Source organism: Aulonocara stuartgranti, assembly GCF_965226115.1.
Source record: "Aulonocara stuartgranti genome assembly, chromosome: 4".
In the NCBI taxonomy this organism is placed as follows: Eukaryota; Metazoa; Chordata; class Actinopteri; order Cichliformes; family Cichlidae; genus Aulonocara; species Aulonocara stuartgranti.
In genome coordinates, this window is record NC_138942.1 from 27,303,255 (window position 1) to 27,323,659 (window position 20,405).

General features: G+C 40.2%; 1 protein-coding gene across 1 annotated transcript in view; it reads right to left on the minus strand.

Moving 5' to 3' along the window:
* The window catches only part of usp43b (ubiquitin specific peptidase 43b), an 86,508-nt gene extending 69,351 nt beyond the window's left edge, over positions 1–17,157 (minus strand). Inside the window, exons 1-2 of the mRNA XM_082531937.1 lie at positions 16,171–17,157; positions 7,631–7,777 (exon numbers count right to left, since the gene is read on the minus strand). Coding sequence (XP_082388063.1) covers positions 7,631–7,777; positions 16,171–16,800 — 777 coding nt within the window. The 5' untranslated portion in view covers positions 16,801–17,157. The remainder of the gene's footprint in view (positions 1–7,630; positions 7,778–16,170) is intronic.
* Between the last annotated feature and the right edge of the window lie 3,248 nt (positions 17,158–20,405).

A 20,405-nucleotide genomic window follows, 5' to 3' on the forward strand; every position in this document is an offset into this window, starting at 1 on the left:
CAGTTGTTACATAATACGTCAAATTATAGGCATTTGATAGTTTTGCACTGCAGCCAGCTACTTCAGAACCTGAACTGTTATGCATGTTGTTGTACATAACTCACTTTTTCAGAAAAAGGAATGTTTATACACTGGTCAGGCATCACATTCTGACCACTGACAGGTGACGTGAATAATTTTCTCTTCATCATGGCACCTGTTACTAGGTGGGATATATGAGGTAGCAAGTGAACATTGTGTCCTCAATGTTGGCGTGTTAGAAGAAAGAAAATTGGGCAAGCTTAAGGAAGTTAAATGAGTCTGACAAACGCTAAACTGTGGAGTGGTCAGTGATGAACCAGCAACAGGACAATGGGCGGTCAAGGCTCACTAATGCACGTGGCGAGCGAAGGCTGGCACCTGCATTATGATCAAACAGATGAGCTACTGTAGCTCAAATTTCTGAAAAAGTTCATTCTGTTTCTGATAGAAAGGTGTCAGAATACAAAGTGTATCACAGTTTGATGTGCATGGGATGCATAGGTGCAGGACTATCCACGACTGAAAGCACCAACAATGAAGGTGGGCTGGTTTGATGAATAACAGTTTTCTTTTAATGTCACAAGGCTGTGTGTCATTTACCTGAAGAACACCTGGCACCAGGGTGCATTATGGGACTAAGGCAAGCTGCTGAAGGCAGTGTGATGGTTTGGGCGATGTTCTACATGCAAACCTTGGGTCCTGTCTTCCACGAGGATGTTACTTTGACACGCACGACCTACCTAAGCATTGTTACGGATCATATACACCCCATCATGGAAACGGTGCTCCCTGATGGCTGTTGCCACTTTCAGCAAGATAATGCACAAAACAAGGAACACAACAACAAGTTTGAGGTGTTGACTCGGCCTCCAAATTCTCCAGATCTCAATCCAATCGAGCATCTGTGGGATGTGCTGGACAAACAAGTCCAATCCATGGAGGCTCCACCTCACAACTTACAGGACTTAAAGGATCTGTTGCTAACCTCTTAGTGCCAGATACCACAGCACAGGGTCACGGGTCGAGTGGAGTCCATGACGTGACAGGTCACAGCTATTTTGGCAGCAAAAAAGGGAGCAACACAACATTAGGCTGGTGGTCATAATGAAATGCCTGATCGGTGTACATTGGTGGAACAGTGATGTGATGGATAGCATTGTTACCTCGTAGGAGGGTACTGGGTTTATATAGAACATTGGGTCTTTTCTGTGTGGGTTCTCTTCAGGTACTCTGGTTTCCGCTCACAGTCCAAATACATGCTTTTTAATTGGTGGGTGACTCTAAACTGGCTGCAGGTATAAATTGCCCTGCCTCTCACCTATGACAGCTGGGTTAGGCACAAGACACCTTGGCCCATGACCCTGAACTGGATAAGCAGAGGAAAATAAATGGGTAGATAGCTTTGCACATTCACTTTGTATTTATTTTCCTGATAATGACAATTCAGTCTTGGTTCCGTTCGGTCAGGCCTCATTTAACTGTTTATGCAGACATTTTTTTTGTCTTGTAGAATTGAAGCAATTTCTCACTTCGTATCCACTGGCTGTCACCGTTCTTTGCCACACTGTTGCAAAGAACTCAGCCTCACCTCACAGGCTGCACAACAAGCGTTTCTTTCTTCCTTCTACTTACAAAGAGACACATTCATGGAGAGAGAGCAAGAGAGAGACAGAGACAGAGAGAGAGAGAGGGAGAGAGAGGTAGGGAGGGAGGGAAGTTCACACTTGCACTGTGTTTCCTAAGAGATAAATGATCAACAAACTAAGAGTGAAAGTGTGTGCCTGAGTCAAAGCCATGGAAAGTCAACAGTGAATGTTAGTATGTGCATAGTTCAACTCTGATTGTGTGCGTGGGGAGGATGTCACCTATGATTACAAAAACAGAAACGCTCCAACTACAAAGCAAAACCAGCACAAGCAGGTCATCAGCAGAGAGGGATAGCGGGGGTTCCCTCGTCCTCTCTTTTCTTTTGGCTCTGGCCCTCCTTCGCTAAATGGTAACTAAGAACAGATGCTTAAAAACAATTAGAAAAAAAAGCCAATGGGCTCCTTGATTTGCAGCAGAAGAGAACGGCGCTTGCAGACTCCTTGGCTGTGAGAAGGAACGTGCATGGACTGGTAAACTGACTGTGACCCTGGATGACTCTCAGCCAGCCACCAGAGCCACAGAAAGCTGACTGGGGAGAACATTAAACAGTGAGGTGAGGCAAACCTCCCCCACAAAAATCATAGACAGAATCATGATCCTGAGTGACTCTTTAAAGTTTTAAAGGAATGTGATTTACACTCTTTCTTGCAGTTGCACTTCTCAGAGTCAGCGAGGCCCTTTCTGCCCCTCACAAAGCTCCTCTGTGGGAGGGGCAGTGATATCAAACTGCATACCACAGCTTTGCTACATATTGTACCTCCTACAGAGATACAATATGTAACAGGTATGAAGGACAAAAGACAAGATAAGGCAAAGAGTAGACTGATTCATGGGAAATAGAATAACTAGAATATCCTTTTCTTTATGTGATACTAAGCATCTGACCACATGTTTTTTTTTTTTACCAGTAAAACTGAAACCCATGACAACCTTGATTTCTGCAAAAAAAAGCCTGATAGCAGAAGGCCTGAACAAACAACTCTTATGAGGTTTTCACCTCAGCGCAGAGGCCATAGTGCTGATTACTGCCTCTCTATTTTCTCCTACACCTCCAAGCATATAAATTCATATGCTGCATTTACTACTACAGCACTATACAGCGCTCAAATAATTACTGATAAAAACATGTCAGAGGAGCTTGTTCCAGAGTCTGAAGTCTCTTAGCAGAGATTTTATTTTTTTTTAATTTTGCTTTTGAAAACAACAGAGATATCTATAGTTAACTGGGAAAAAAACAACATAATTTTAAATGCATATTGCTTTTAATACTTGGATTTAAAAAAAATCCTTTGCAGTCAATAACTTCCTGATTTCTAGAACCCATGTGTCATGGTCCTGGGTCCTTTTGACCCAGTCCTTGTGCCTTGTTTCCCTCTTCTACGCCCATGTTCTCTTCCTTGTGTGTCATTCCATGTTCCCTCCCGCCCATCATCCTTATCCTTATCAGCCTGTCATGTCTCTCTCGTCTCCTCTCTCTTTCTCACTCTGTCTCTCATGTTCCCTCACTCCTCCCTGTCTGCCTGTGTCAAGCTCGTTTGATAGTCTTGCGTTCCGTTGTTTCCTGTTTTATTGTGAAAGTCTTGCAACCCTTGTTTAGTGTGTTTAGTTTTGCTCCCCTGGCCTTGTTGTGTCTAATTCGTCTCTGCTGTGTCTCTCATGTGTTTTCTGTTCCCTCATCATTCCCTCTGTATTTAAGCCTCTGTTTCCCTCAGTCCACTATCGTGTTCTCCCTCATTCATGGCTGTGTATTTCATCGTGTGTTTCTCCGTATGTTTAGGTTCCGGATTTGCAGTTTAGTTTAGTTTAATTTTGTATCACCTGCACACCAGCAACAAAGCTGTGTCCTATCCTAAGCTGTCCCATCCTGCCTGCTGCACACAGCCAGCTCATGACACCATGGACATCATTAGCTGCTATGTCTCCTCCCCTGAAATGCAGCTGCTATGATTTGCTGTTTATTTGTGGGTCTCTATAACTTCGGTTTTGTCTTTAGTAACTGAAAAGCTGCTCTACTAGGTAGAGCTGAGTTGACTGACATGGCCATTGCATTGAGAATCTCTTGAGTCGCTTCTGAAGTTTGCTTTGGGTCATCATCACTTTGTACCGTGAAGAGCTGTGTGATCAGCTTTGCAGCATTTGGCTCTTCTGAGCAGGGAGTACAGCCCCGCACAATTCATTCAGCTACTTCTATTCGTCACATCATCAATAAAGACTAAGACCAGGTTCCACTGGCAGCCACACATGCTCGTGCCATAACACTGCCTCCCCCATGTTTCACAGTTGATGTGGTGTTTTACCCACCATGTGTTGTTTCTCCATTTGTCCGCACTTTTCTCTTCCCATTCTGGTATAAGTTAATAAGTTAATAAGTTGGTTTCATCTGTTGAAATCGTTTTTGTTTGTTTTTTTGTTTTACAAAACAATGCAGGGTTTTTTGTGTGTAATCTGACCTTTCTGTTCTCGAGTGCAACCCTCTATCTCCTATAGACTGCAGCTCCTATTAATGATAGGCCCACATCTTTTAAAGTTTTCCTGACTTAGTTCAATGTTGTGAAGTTGTTTTTCTTAACTATAGGCATATAGGGTATAGGCATCACCACCACCTGGCCATGAAATGGGTTGTTAGTCAGTTTTCCAATTAGTTTTGAGGCTCTGGAAATGGGAGACTGTTTAAAAATGGCACTAATTCCTTACCTGGTGTTAATCCCCTTGAATTAAAGCTTAAAGTCTGCAGTTCAATCACATCTGCATTGTTTGATATAAAATCAAGTATTCAACATGGTAAAACATTTTGGTTACAATATTAAACTAATTTAAGGATGAAGAAAAAACAAATGAGCTTCACATGCTGTTGCAATTTTTCTCTAACTGGATGTAAAGGTGTTGAGCAGGAACACCCCAGTAAACATCCAGCTCCTTTGATCAAATGAATCCTGATGCTGACACCATCATATATCAGGATCAAGGAAAAAGTCAACATGCTTTTTTAAACCTTTATATCCTACAAGCCACACCAGCTGTGCTGAGCAAGGTGTGACAAAATTTTCCCGGGGGGTGCTGCAGGCGCGTAACATACCTTATCAGCAGCTCCAGTCCTAAGATTCTCTCATGCCCCTTGCACACCCAAGTTTACTCAAAGATACAGTCCTGACCCTCCCTCCTTTGGCCTAAAGCCTCACCCCATCTTTCACTATAACTCCGAGCTGAGATTACAGCAGGAGGTAAACTCCAGTTAAGAGACATCAGATGGGTCTTTGTGTGATGTAAAAAGAAACAGAAGAAAAAATAATTTAAGGGATTCATCGGGCTGGTCACACAAAAAGGGCAAAGTGAACAGAGCTCCAAATTCTCACAGCTACACTACAGAGAAGACAGGAGAAATGCTATACTTTACAGTGTGGCTTTGGCCTTTTAATGACATGCTGACAGTGCACCTTCTGAAAACAAGGACTTTCCTCCTTTCTAACTGAGAACAAAAGACATCCCAATAAGTACTTGGAAGGTCACTTTGAAATATAATAGGCTACAGATGCTAGCTACCCTGTTAAAAATCAATGATATAACTTCGGTGATTACTTCATTAAAGCACTGTAAGTTGTTACCTTTAAATATTCTTTGATTATTTGTCTAGAAAACATATAAAAGACAAATCTAGTTGCAAAGAGATTAGACATAAAGATACCCAAATTTAGACTGTAACCATGACTATTACTTCTGTAAAATTTGAAGCCAGTTTAAAGAGGGCATTTGGATTCCAAGGTTGCTACTTGGTTTTAAACTGGATTCTGATGTCGACTGCACTTTTATGTAAACATCTTTTACACTGTACACAAGAGCCATTTTCAGCTTTCGATATTGATGCATTTGCTGTACTGAAACATGTTCTTGGCCACTGCTTGGACAGCTGTTTGTTGTTAAAAGGCTGTTTAACCTCCTGAGGCCCAAATTTTTTCATGGCATGCATTTTTAATTTCTCTTTGCTATTTGGGCTTTTTAGTGTTCGATCCAACACTATAAAGTACAACTGAGTAATGATGTGCAAAACTCTTTATTTGGTCTCTAAACACAACAGCACTTTTCCTGAGTACAAAAACAAAATGAGAAACAATAGTTGTGCCGCTTAGAGCAATAAGGCTCATTTGAAAGCCATTTGAAAGAGCAAACTTTTGTATTGTGGTCTAGACAACCCAAAATGTGATGTCCCCATATGTGGACACCAGATCCTAGGAGGTTAAACTCAAACAAGAAAACAATTCAAAAACAACACTCAAAATTTAACCTGATGATCCAAAATCAGTGAAAGTTGACTAGATGTAGAGACAGCTGCTCGTTAGCAAATCTAGTACTGATGGTGAAATTTGTCCAGATGACGTGTTCATACCCAAACAAAAATAAACAAGGATCAAAAGTCATATTCTACACAATCTTTTTACAGAGAATACATTTGGACTATAATCTCTAACATTTGCATTTTTAACTAACTTAAACCATATTTTTTCCAGGAAAAGTTTGATTATGAATGCATATTTTGGGCTGTTTCGCTGTTTTACAAATAGTGACTTACTCCCCTACATTGGGCGGCTCTGACTCAGGTGGCAGTGTGGGTCATCTACGAATTGAAATTAGTAGATGTAAAGTTTTTAATCTACAGTCGAAGTATCTTTGACGTGTGAGTGATCAAAGATAAAAAGCACTTAAGCACAGATAAAAGCGCTTTTGAATGTGTCTGTGTGTGACTGGGTGAATGAGACTTGCAATACAAAGTGCTTTGAGTGCTCAAATTGAGTAGAAAGAAACTATATAACTACCATTCATTTATGTATTATAACTCAATTATACGAAACTCATGGAAAAAGGCATATTTCATATCTAAAGCTAATTAACATATAACCTTGGGAGTGTCAGGCTTCTTTATCCCTATCTCACAATCACATGTTGAAACAACACATTAAATTATTGCCTTGAGAAACATGGGGCAGTGAGATGAGTGGATTTATTTGCAATGACTCACCAACAGCACTTCTCATAAATTGGTTATCAGCCCAATAACACTTCAAATAAAGAGGTATATCTATTTCAGAAGTAAAAACATATTTTTAATAATGCATGAAAATTCTGCTTTAATGTCTCACGGCAGAGCAGTTTAAAGTTCTCTTCAAGGGGTATCTGGATGCATCGTGCCTGCAGGCATGGCTTCAGGAGAAGACATGCTGAGAACAAATCAAATTGCCATACTTGTATTCCCTTTGTCCACTGGCAATGCATTAGACACAGGGCAATATTGCAAAGTGCAGATTGCCACATTACATCTGGTGACATGAAAAGCTGCTTTGCAAGACAAATTTCGAAGCTGACCTGTGAAGATGTGACTATGGCGATGTTATCTGTGGAATTATCGAAGCCAGTCGGGACGTTATCAGTGAGGTTAGACTCGCTGGCTTGATAATAAACAACACGAGATATGAGCCACTGGGGGGAAGAGAAGCACATGAGATCTGAATGATGGATGCTCTCTCATTAGCTACACGGCTACAGGCCATGAATAGTATAGATGCATAAACAAAGACCAAATGTACAGTGGAGCGTTTAGACAATTTACATTACAAACACACTGATTCATAACCCTAATTATATAACTGTGCGTTGAGTTTGATTAACATTGACAAAATTATGACTCCTTAAATATTATTTAAGCTCATGAAATAACAATGCCTGTATAATATATCAAGCCAAAGAAGGAGAAACAGATTATTCATTAAATCACATATTTAGTCACGTATTACTTCTGCATTAGTTAAGCAAGTAGATCATTTATATTAAATTATTACTGATGTGTCTGTAGAGCTGAGATCCAGATGTGATGTATTTTACATACTTTTATGACTTTACGAAGATCATTTCCAAGAGTTTCTATGTAAATTTTGGAAATTAACTGCATACATGCTAACTGCTTCAGTCCTACCTTTCCAGGAGCTTTGGTCTTGTTGTTGTTATTGTGGGAGGCCAGAATGACGTCTTCGTGGACGCGATCCAGAAGCCATAAGAGAAATTCCAGGGCATCGTGCTGGGAATTACCACGAAACTGTGATCCATACTTGGACACTGTAGCCTGAAGAAAAGAAAAGCAGACACAATTTAAGTCTCTTATTTTATTTATTTATTTATTTCAACGGATGGATCGACTTCAGAGAGAAACCTTCATTAAAATAATATCTATTCCATTCACATACTCCCCCATTCTGTTTTGGTTGTTATTTGAGTTTTATAATTTGACAGCCTGTTAGATTTAAAGCAGTGTCAGGAGAACCCAAAAAAGTGCCTCGTTAAGATATCCTTTCTACACAAGTTACTCCCACAATATGCGAATCTCTTGGACTGCTTGTTTACTGGTTTTAACAGCCCCAGTGTGTTCGCTGGTATAGCTGAGCCTCCTGAATGGGCAGATGTACCCTGGGCTTCTCCACAGAACGCTGATCAGAGGAATCCCAGAATTGCAAATTTGCACTAACGCACTTCACGCTTCCCTCGTCTCAGCCCAGCCCACGCTTTGACTTAAGAATGTGCAAAATCTGCCTTTTGTGTAATACTTAAAAAAACATGCTTTCTAGTAAAAGTTTAGCCAATCTGCATTTATCATCTACCCACCTTGTTGTCTAATTTAACTAAAATTTCAAGATTTTCATATCAAACAAGAGGTGCGGATAACATTTTGCTTAAAAGCAGGTTGAAGACTGCATCAACTCAAGTACAGTTTAATGTCACTTCACATGTGAATTGCACACAACTCAGTTAGGCAAAGAATTTGCTTCGTGAACTGCAGCTGGCAGCCCGGAGAAGCAGAGGCTGTGATGAGAGATCATTGCAGAGGGAACAAAAGACTGACACTAATATGTGATATGCCTCTTAAAGCTATTACACCCCAACGTGATGTAGGGTGTCTGCCTAAGCTGGAGGATTGGGAGTCGAGAGCTACCATTTCAGTTCTTTAATAAATGGGTAGATATGCTGAATTTAAAAAAACAAAACAAAAAACAGCTAAACCAGCCCTGAAGTGTCCTTGTGCAAAAGCAAGTAAATGAATTTTGCTTCAGCTCGCAATATAAAAGGTGCAGTTGTGCTGGGCAGCTGTCCAGCCTGACTGTGTGCAGCTGTTTGTTAGGAGGATAGAGGAATAGATGTGGAGCTGGGACTGCCTCTTCAAAGTAATTACTGAAATGTGGACAGGAGCAAAAAGTGAACATAAAAATTCATAAACATAAAAAATGCTGGCATAATCTCGGCTGAGTGAACATAAAAATTCATAAACATAAAAAATGCTGGCATAATCTCGGCTGAGCAATAAGGTTCTCTAATCTTGTCTTCTGATCTTGTCATGAAAGTGAAGTTTCCCTTGCCTCATGCATCTCGAGGAAGCAAAAAGTGAAGAGTTTTGTCACTGCAATAGCTACAAGATACGGCAGTCGGAAGAGACACCACAGTTAATGAATACAGAGCTGCTATTTTTAGCTGAAACAACTGGAAATCCACGCCTCTGTTGACCAACATTTCCATTATGTTAACCCTGTGAGGACCCTGACACTTTCAACAGTTTATGATTCACCCGGCCTCCTTCTGTGAAAATGCTCAGATAACATTAGCTCTATAGTACACAGTCTTTGTTCTTGGTAGCGTATATCAATATAATCTAAAAATATATAGTATCAATCCATTCACTGTTATTCCATTTGCTATCCCACATCTGAGTCTGGAAGACTTCTGGAGAAGCCAAGACCCATCTTAGGCCACCTCCTCAGCCTCTTCTGGAGGCATTCTCAAGGTCAGCTGAGACATGAAATCTCTCCTCATTTAGGAGGCGTCCCCGTCAGCTGACACAACAGTGTCAACTCGCTTCAAAGCCTATGCTGTCAGAACATTATTGAGAATTTTTAGCTTTTAAAATTAATCACGAGCCAAGTCATTTGTGAGGTCATAAAACAATAAAACTGAAGCATCTGAACAGACTCTTTTTCAGAATCAGAATACTTTAATAATCCCTGAGGAAAATATATATGAAATTATGTATGTTTTTGCAAATATTGCGGGCCTCACTCACTATGTGTTCATACACCACACTTAAATTATTACTTGTTATTTTCCCTGGCTCTCTTCCACACTATGTCGCTTGTCTTGTGTTCCTCATCTCACCCCCCACCAATCACGACAGATGGCTGCCGCCCCCTGAGCCTGGTTCTTTCCGACGTTCCTTCCTGGAAAAAAGGGATTTTTTCCTTCCCACTGTCACCAAGTGCTTGCTCACAGGGGGATTTCTCTGTGTTGTTGTAGGGGCTCTATCCTACAATACAAGGAGCCTTGAGTTGATGCTATGTAAATAAAGCGGAATTGAATTGAATTGAATTGAATTGAAGATAACACCTGGAAGCTACTGTGTATGTGATATCACCATGTTCATGTTGCCACTGGAGCATCACACTAATTCCCTTCCAGGACTGTCATTAAGTACCTTATAATTTTTGGACTTAGAGGTCTTATTCTGCAAAAAGAAACCCCAAAACCAATTGCCAGTTGGGGTTTATTTTTGTTTAGGGAAGGATTGTGACTTTTTTTTTAATTGGACCTTTCACACTGTTAATTGTGTATCAAAAACTGGAAGTTCTGAAGGCAAACTTCTTCCAAGTGTGGTCTTTTTTTTTTTAAATCAAAACTATGATGCTGCTACACGAACTATCAACATAATATGAGATTGTGCAGAAGCTACATATTTTATTATGGTAGACTATGGTGACTTCTAATCAGAGCTATTTGCAGAGTCAGACCATGAACACTGGGTTATGGGTAAAGTGACACTGGCAGTGATGGCTTATTTTTACCAGTATAGATGGTGTACCTTTACTATGAAAAGTCTTAGGCATGTACCAGTGTTTGAAATAAACCCTCTGCAGTCTCAAATATGTGTCTTGTAAGATCTAAACAGACTTTACATTCGGTCCAACAGCCCAGCCTAGGATCGCACTATCATACCTTACATTACAGATATTTCTGAATGAGACCAATCAGGGGAAAATCAGTCTAGTAATAGGGCTGCTCGATTATGGCAAAAATGATAATCACGATTATTTTCACTGAAATTGAGATCACGATTATTTGACGATATTTATTTCGTCCGCCAGAGCTTATATTATTTTTTTTTACATGCTGTAGTGCCATTTGTGGGAGCATTTCAAGTTGCTATACATCAATACAACTGTTATAGCCCATATTTTAATAATGTGTATGCATTAAGTCCATAGTAACTACATTAATTGCAAAAAAGTGCAATAAACTACAAAAAAATTGAAAATCGTTTTTGTTTTTACATATATTTCTACTTGGAGAAATTTAAGAGGCTTATCCCTCAAAACTTTAAATACAAAAAAGTTGCAAAAAATAGTTTACAACAACAGGAAATTTATTTTGAGTGTCTTCATAGTTTTATTTTTGGAGATACAGCAATTTTTATATACTGCAGGAAAAACAAAAAAACAATCCTATGATGCAAATTTGCAAAGAATGTGCATGTGCATCAAAATAAACTATTTCCAGCAGTGCAATTCTAAGGCCTACAAGTAAAAAACTAAATTTTCCGCAAAAATGACGTCACTTGCGATAGTTCACGTTGATGTCTTTTTCAATGTGGGAAGTGTTAAGAACAGCTGATCGGATCGGCAAAGTGTTTCTGGAATATTATGTTTTTGTTCCTGCAAGCTCTTTTTATGCAATTTTTGCAAAGCTATATGTGGAAGGAAACCGTGACCGAGGACAAGCTGATGGCATAAGAAGTAAGTACAACTCCTCTGGTTTCATATGGAAAAAAATTTATTGTGCTAGCTTAGCGTTCAGGTTCTACAGGGATTTAAAAATAGTTACACAAAACGAGCATCCTGCTCTGACCGGCTTTAAAGGTTTAACAATAACAATGTATTGAATAATGACTTTAAAAAATAATATAAAATAGTGTGCAAATACTGATAACAGTGCAAATGTTTGCAATATAAGAAATAAATGAAAAATGTGAACTTTGCAGTGTTGCTCTGTGGTGCAGCTACGACACCATAGCAAAGTTTACACACTGTGTCTACTTGATCCACGTCTGACTCCGCGAACCCATAATGTTTCCACACCACTTAAGTTTTGTTTTTTTTTACCTCTCTTTTCAACCAACGGCAGTCCACTCCTCTCCAAATAACTTCTGCTTAGCTTTCCGAGCTTCCCTCGGGTCCTCTTAATTGTTGTGACGCGTGTTCGAAATGCAGAGCAGTGCGCTTGATTTGCCACACGGAGCAGCGCGAGAGTAAAGCATGAGGGAGGGGCTAATAATCGGCTCAGTCATTTTTAATGATCGTTGAAAGCCCAGATCGTAATCGTGATTAAAATTCGATTAATTGAGCAGCCCTAGTACAGCAGTCGTTTACAGCCGGGGAACAAGCCTGAGGCATTCAGGCTCGTTTTGAAGAAATGCTTTGACATTAACTGTGAACCATGACCTGCGCTAACCTAAAGCTTTTGTGCAGCTAGTCATTACAGCAAAGTAATAACAGTAATTACCATCAGCCCTCTGAAGGTGGCAATTGTGTCAGTGATATAATTAAGGCTGTGGAAAAGGCCATGTTTTTGTTTTTTGTTGTTTTGGTGTCTCTGATATAATGATAACAAGCCACTGTATTTAGACAAAGTTAAATATTTATGCAGTTCATCCATCATCAGTTAACTATTTACTTTTTTTTAAGTTCAGCTTTATATTTCATCCATTTCCACTTAGCTATTTAAACATTCAACCTATGATTTCAGGCGCTTGTTAAAATTATTATTGTTCCTTTTTAACCATTGGTGATATAACTCTCGGTGCTTACTTCATAGTTTTTTGCCCTCCAAATATTTATGAAGCAATAATATTCAATAATATGCAACAAAAATATATAAAATCAAAGGCGTATTTATTCATATAATTAATCATTAACCAATTAAAAATATGCTTGGTATGTATGTATGTATATATATATATATATATATATATATATATATATATATATATATATAGTAAGATTCCATTAAATTGAACATTTTGTATTTATGTAACAATATTACATGGAAAACTTAAATGTAATCAAATGAATTATTAAAATATTTTTTTGTGTATTTTTGATTCAGTTAAAATAGCAACAATCTCACAACCAGTTACTTGTAACGCGCATTACTTTTCTTCAAGTAACGAGTAAAGTAAGGGATTACTATTGCAAAAACGGTAATTAGATTACCGTTAGTTTCCCGTAGGAACGCTGCGTTACTGAGTTACTAAAACCGAGATTTTTTGCGAGAATGTCTCATGACAGTGACATAAGCAAGTGTGGCAACATCTGTGTGCAGATCAACAATGGATAATATATCAAGTGCGGTAGAGAGTACAAGCGTGCAGCGTTTAAAGCGTGGAAGTACTGACCTTACTTTAAGTTTGATTTTACATAATATACATATTTTATGTGCTGGAATGTGCAGAAAATAGGTTTAAATATTAAACAAATTTCTTCCAGTCAGAAGAAGAAGAAGAAGAAGACGAAGAAATGCATATAATTAAATTTTTGCTTGATGCATAAAGTTAAAAGATTAAAACTAATAAAACAAGTTTTAAAAAAGGACTTTTCCATTTGATTACATTTTGTATGATGGATTATGTAGAAAAGGTAGAATTTGGCTGAAAGATCTATCACTTTATCACCTATTCGGGTTGTAAATCGTGTTTTTAAAAAGTAACTAAGTAACTAAGTAATTAATTACTTTTGAAAATAAGTGATCAGTAAAGTAACAGGATTACTTTTTTGGGGGAAGTAATCAGTAATTAGTTACTGATTACTTTTTTCAAGTAACTTGACCAACACTGCTCACAACACTATGACCATTATCACTATCACTGCAGTCTAATGTAGATCTCTTTGTGAGTCATGTTCTGCACCCTGCAGCATAGATAATTGTGCAAACCTTAACATGGAGCTCGTAATTACTCACACATACCTGTGACAAAGACCCACTTTCACCACAGCATATGCTTCCCAAACCGGCCTATCAATACACGCCGCTAGGAGGATTCCCGTCCAGCCGTCGCGCCTGCTCACCCTAACTCCCAAACTCCCTTCTTTCTCAGGCCTCTCATGTTATGGAAACCAGTAAACTGGCTGTTGAGTAATTGTTTGAGTTTCAGGCTCCGTTCCTATCTAGGCCCCTCTGTGCAAACACACCACCCCGTTGGGGGGGCGACGATGAACAGATCAAAACAACACATCTGATCACAGGTTGAAGAAACTCGGCACCTCAGCCGCAATGTGAGAGACACGTCAGTGGGAGCCGAAGCCTTGGACACACTGCCAGTGCTGGTGTTATCACAAAGCAACCCAGAGGTACTTAATCTTTTTTTTTTCTGGTTTTTTTGCAAATACTTATAAAAGCTGCCTCCCTCCTTCTACCTGTGCTGTCCTATAAGCCAGGTGGTACTGGAATGTAGCACAAAGCTTGTTTTTCCTCCACAGCAGGACTGGAACAGACCTCTGCTGAGTCATTAACTGTAAAGATCTGCTGATCAAACCAGGATGATTCGACATTTACACCACCAGCAGCATCATTACTTAAAATATAAAGTGCGGCACTATAAATTCTACCTAGGGTCCTTTTCAAAATGAGAACCCTTTCCAAGCCTGGCCTTTTATCTTTTCTTATAAAAGTCAATTTGATATGAAGATGGGTACTGTGGTTTGTCCTCTTCTGACAAAAGACGCAACTTTCAGATACCAGTAAAGAAAGATAATCAACTTAAAAAACGACTAGATTAATAGAGCTACTAAAGCAAAGCTTAGTCCTTTGTGGAGAATTGTTTATTATTGGTTTGTGCTGTCTGGAGTTCCTGCAACTGGGAGCTAATTTAGCCTCTTAGAAACAGGCCTCAGAGCTATCTGATCATTTTATAATGCCTCCCTTCAGGCAGCTGTGGTATTACTCAACAGGCAATTTCAGAAAACCCAGACAGCACGAACTCTGGACCTCCTATGGTCACAAACCACAGCCAAGAAATCCAGTGTGTGTGTGTGTGTGTGTGTGTGTGTGTGTGTGTGTGTGTGTGTGTGTGTGTGTGTGTGTGTGTGTGTGTGTGTTTGTCTGTTTATAGCAGGAAACATCTCATCACATATAAAGAAGAGGTTTTTTTTTCTTTTTCTTTTAATCTTGGCAAGATGTTTCTGTGCTCTCCTCTTATTGTTTTAGTAATAAAATGTGATATCAGAGTCTCCCGAGATCAGAAGGAAATGAAAGTGTGGGATCGAAAAATTATTGGCAGCATCAATTATGTTTGATGGGGGACTTTTTCGGAGAGAACAACAAATGGGACAGCAAAAGAGTCAAGACAAAAAAAAAATAACCTCCGTGATGATCAACACTCCGTTTATAGGCTGCGAAATCCTGATAATCTGGCTATCTGGCTTTCAGGTAAACCTTCCGCTTCTCTGTAACCACAATGAGGTGTGACAAAAAATCATGCACGTGTCTGTGCTGCAGGGGTCAAGATCTTTCAGCAGTCATCTTCACAGAGTAATTAGCATTTCCAAGAATAGATCCATTGTGAGTCTCTTTGTTCGCCGCTCCAATATTATCTACTTCTTGCATTGAGCTAAGGCTCAGAGAAATCCAGAGCAAAGAAGAGCTTCAGGCAGATAAAGTACAGTTGCATTTCCCCTCCTATCTTCAGCGTGGGTAGAGTAGGAAAAGCCTGAGGGTCTCCTGATAGTGCTCACTGTCCCTGATCCTCAAGGAAGAAAGTCTCTTAAGTGTAAAGTAAATCATCTCTTTCTGGTGCTCACTTTGCATCACAACTTTTTCACCTACTATAAATAAATACTGTAAAATAGAGGTGACCAAGTCAGGTAAATCTAAACGATTTTTCCCTTAACCTCTTCTAACCCAGTGCTCATAAAATAATGCGAGCAGAGTGAACCTTTTTAAAGTTTTTGTTAGTAGTATCCATCAAGTCTTCATGTGCAAACCCAGCAACAGCATGAGAGCCAGGCACCTGCTCACCTTGTGCCCTCAGACTGCTGCAACTCTGAGCACCAGTGTCATTATCACCTGTCAGGGAAACCCTGGAGTGTCAGGGCAAAGCACTGCGCCCTTGTTGTTGACCATGGCAGAGGAGTTGGTGCTGTGCTATTATACAAAATGATAATCATCTGAACAGGACACTGAGAATAATCATAGTGGTGTTAAAGGCATACTGTCTGAATAACATGTGATTATGTGTGTCTAAACAGAACACCTGTACTTACCAAGGAGCTAATAATGCAGTAACTAACTGGTTGCTACAGTGCCCTTTTTAATACTGTTTCCAGTACCTTTCATTTTGTGCCTATGTGTGCCTTTCACGTTAGACAACTCACAACCACCTGCAGACTAAATTCGGGGTGGTGGTGGTGGTGTGGGGGGGCGGTGTACCTTGAAATCCACAGACAGCTGAGGGGTGTACTCCAGAGTCCAGAGGGCTCTGACAAGTGACGCCAAGTGCTCCGTGACTTCTCCCCTGACATGCCTCGTCCCGTCGCTTTTCACCACCCCGTTCATTCTGGTTTGGCTCATGTCCATCTTGTATCGCTCCAGTCCCAGATACTCCGCGAGCAGGTCGGTGTTGCTCAAACACTGGACCACGGCGTTCATGAAACAGGTGTTGCCGTGGTTTTTCAGTCCCAGCACACCTGGGATTTTGTCTCCGTATTGGTAAAGTAGTTTCTCTCTGCCGGTGCACAGAGAAGACGACGTGCTCGAAGTGTTTTTCACTACCCGATCCCGAACTACTTGTACATCCTCTCTGATTATTCCTGAGCTGGCGCTGAGGGTGCAAGGTGCGCCATTCCGAAACCCTCCATCATCATCCTCCGCGTCCTGCGCGTCAGCGTCTCCAAAGTGGGTGAAAGTGCCCAAAGTTTTGATAATTCTGTTCATAAAACTCCCCACAGACTTTAACGATTTTTTGCGGAAAAGCTTCCCAGATTTCGGCTTCTTCTCTTTGCGCTTCTCCTCCTTCGATGTCAGCATTTCCTCCTTGTTGGCTCTGCTCTGTTTCTCCATGACAGTACCTCTACTCCCGTGCCGAGCTATTCTGAGACTGATAATTGTAGGAATTCCGATTCCGGTCTGTCACTCCTCTGCCAGCGTCCCTTGTCCGGATAGCAGAGGGGAAAGCGCACGGGGGTGCCACCATCGCGGAGGAGCCAAGAGACACAACAGCACACTGTTATTCCACCACGCTCTGACTTAAAACCTCCCTCGTCCATCCCAACACTTACTGAAGACGTTCATTATCATCCCGACACCGCTGTCACAAACAGCATCTCGTCATGGCCGGGACAATGCGAGCCGCTGCGCCGTCCAGTTGCAGCACTGCGCGCTCCTCTCCCACTGCACCCAACTTCGCCTTCATAAGAAGGCTTATGATTGTGTAGCTGCCCCCTCCCACTTTCCCCATACACGAATGACCTAAGAGAGCCCTGTATATAGCTTGATTTGTGGTCATACAGGCCGGTCATTTAAAATCCTGAATACAAATAAAATATTATGAACGTGATGCACTTCTAAAGTCAAAACAAATTCGGTAGAAAATCACCCCAATGATGTTATAAGATTAATACAGTTGCATTGGATAAGCATTTAGATCCAAATATAAATATACGTTTAACCTTTAAAAGCAGCTCAAGGCAGGGGAGAGCAGTGTGTCACGATTTCTGAGATCAATCATCATCAATTTTGCAAATTATGAACAGATCTTAATGACCATTAAATCACTGTTTTGCGTTCCACAACAAATACACACCTCTCAGCTTTTTTCATGGATCCTGAAACAGTTTTTTGGAAAAACAGACCTGGAATGTAAATGTGTCCGTCTCTAAGGCACTTCCAGTCAGTTTCTGTTCTTTAAATGTGCTACAGGCTATAAATAACATATAACATGATGTGACAGTCAACACAAAAAGGTTCAGACATTTTTCATAGTCCACAGTGGTTTTAGGTACATTTTTTCATTTCCAAAGAAAAAAAATATTTAACACAATTCAGTTGGATTTATACTGAACACTGAGGGTAGAAACAAAGTATCGATCCTGTCACACTAGTATTGATCCAATATCAATACCAACATTTATATCGATACTATCAATTCTTGAATGAACTCACCCTCTTCTACTCTTAAGACAGAGTGAGAGGAGCTGTAAAGAGTACATACCGTTAATGTTACAGTTTTTCAATGAAACGGAAAAACACCAGAGCATTTGGAGTAATGACAAATGCTCTGGTAAGACAGACATGTTTGGTACAAAATAATTAAGACAGCTTTTCAGTGGAGCAACCTCATACCAGCTGTGAAACATGAGGGTGGAAATTTTATGGTCTGAGGTTATCTTGAGCGTTTGGAAGCTTGTAGTCAAGTGAGTTATGCATCCTGTCTCAGAATGCTTAAAGATAATGAGGGACCATCTGCCTGAAAGTTTAAGTTGAACCATGAGTGGGTCTTTGCAACAAGGAATGGCTCAAAAGGGAGGGTCATGGAATTTGAATCCTGTTGAAATTAGGGGGGATTTGAAATAGTCAGCATGTGTATTAAAATAAAGATGTGGATGAGTTTTGTATGAAAGAGTTGGTCACATTTTTTTTTAGGAAGACATTGTCAGAGAATGTTGAACTGTTATGAAAGAAAGGATTTCTAGTTTAGCATTGCTAGTTTCTTTTGCCATGACCCCCCCACCGCCCCACCCCGCACAGAATAATTGTTTTTATACTTGATAATTTGGTTGAATAAAAAATTGAAAAAGCTTTTTTATCCCTGCACTTATGTTCAAGAACTTTTCCATGTGTTTAGCAATTATATAAACATTTTACATCATATGAGTTTTAATGTAAAATCTTACTTGCCTCTAGCAGATAGAGTTTTGAACTGAACAATACATTTTAATGTTTTTATTTATGTACCACCGAGTCAAAAAACAAACAAACAGTCATTTCAAGTCACTTTATATTGTAAAGACAGTGGGAAGGAAAAACTCCCTTTAAGCCGGAAGGAACCTCCAACAGGACCAGGCTCAGGAAGGGGCGACCATCTGCTGTGACCGGTTGGGGGTGAAGGGAGGAAGACAAGACAAATGACAGTGTGGAAGAGAAGCAGAAAGTAATAATAACTAATAATTAAATCTGGAGTGGCATATAAACATCATGGAAAGCTGACAGCAGCCCAGACTTATTGCAGCATAACTAAGTAAGGGTTCAGGATCACCCGATCCATCCCTGACTGTAAGCTTTATCGATAAGAAAAGTTTTAAGTCTAATCTTAAAAGTAGAGAGGGTGTTTGTCTCCTGAATCCAAACTGGGAACTGGCTCTGCTGAAGTGCCTCCCATTCTACTTTTAAATATCCTATTAAAGGGAAATACTGGAATGAAGTAGAAAACCATTTAGACGTCAGCACAAAATCGAATGCAGCGTGAGGCTGTTTTATGAAGAAATCAATAATGCTATTCTAAAGTCATCACAAGTGTAAGATCTTTCATTTCACATTTCCACATTCCACAGATCCTTTGGCTGAAGATACATTTGCATCAGTGCATCTTTTATATGGAATCTCCTTTATTATTCCACGTTTTACTGCCAGCATACCTCAACTTCTGTTACACAATGAATCATTTTTTGCGAAGATGATATTACTTACGTGGGTAACGCTGTCAAAGCTCCCTGCAGTCAGCTCTCTCCCCTGAGGCCAATGCCAGTAAATTAAACTCTTGTTTATTGGCCTTTCACAGAGATATGGCTGCTAATGAAACTGCTAGTCTAATGTCCTGAATTCTAGCAGTTCTGAATAAAAAAGAAGGGGTGCATATCTTGAATGAACATGTGTGTGTGCGTGTGTGTGCGTGTGTGTGCGTGTGTGTGCGTGTGTGTGCGTGTGTGTGCGTGTGTGCGCGCGCGAGTGACCCCAGTAGCCTCCAGCAGAAATTCATTAGCTAAGCCTTGGAAGCTTTTATCACAGGTTACAGTGTTCTGGATTATTACTATCATTACTGGGCCGTGAAGCATGGGAGAGCTTATCTCGTTTGCTCACCACATAGATATGTTTAATCACACTGTGCTGTCATTTATAATAACACTAAAAACTGCAGATTTATTGCAGCAGCGAGCAAAAGCGTTATGACCAAAGCTCCTCCTGCCTTCTAATGCAACCTGATGAGTGAGACTGAGCCAAGTTTTCTCCGAGAGCCTCCTACTCTTCTTCCCTTCAGAGTGGCGTTGATGATGATATGAAATACCTGCTGTTGTTGTCGGTAGGAAACAACAATCCCACCAGGAGGCTCAATTTGAGAGGAGAGAGAGAAAAATCATGAAGTGCTCTAAGCTGAGAGCCTGAAAGAGCTGTCAGTGCATACAGCAGAAGGGCTTGCAGTCTGAATACTACACGCTGAGTCTGAAGGCCCGTACCCAACCAAGCAAAGCCGGAGGCCTACTTTCCAAGCAGCATCTGACTCAAAGAGGAAGTCTCTCTCTGTCTGTCATGCATCACTTCCCAAACACACCACCTTTTCACGTGAAGCCACAGAGGCAATGCAAAATATAGTCAAGCAAATCTAACTTCCATGAAATTAAATCGTGTTTAAATTGAAGTCGTGCTTCTGCACAGACTGTTTTTTTTTAATG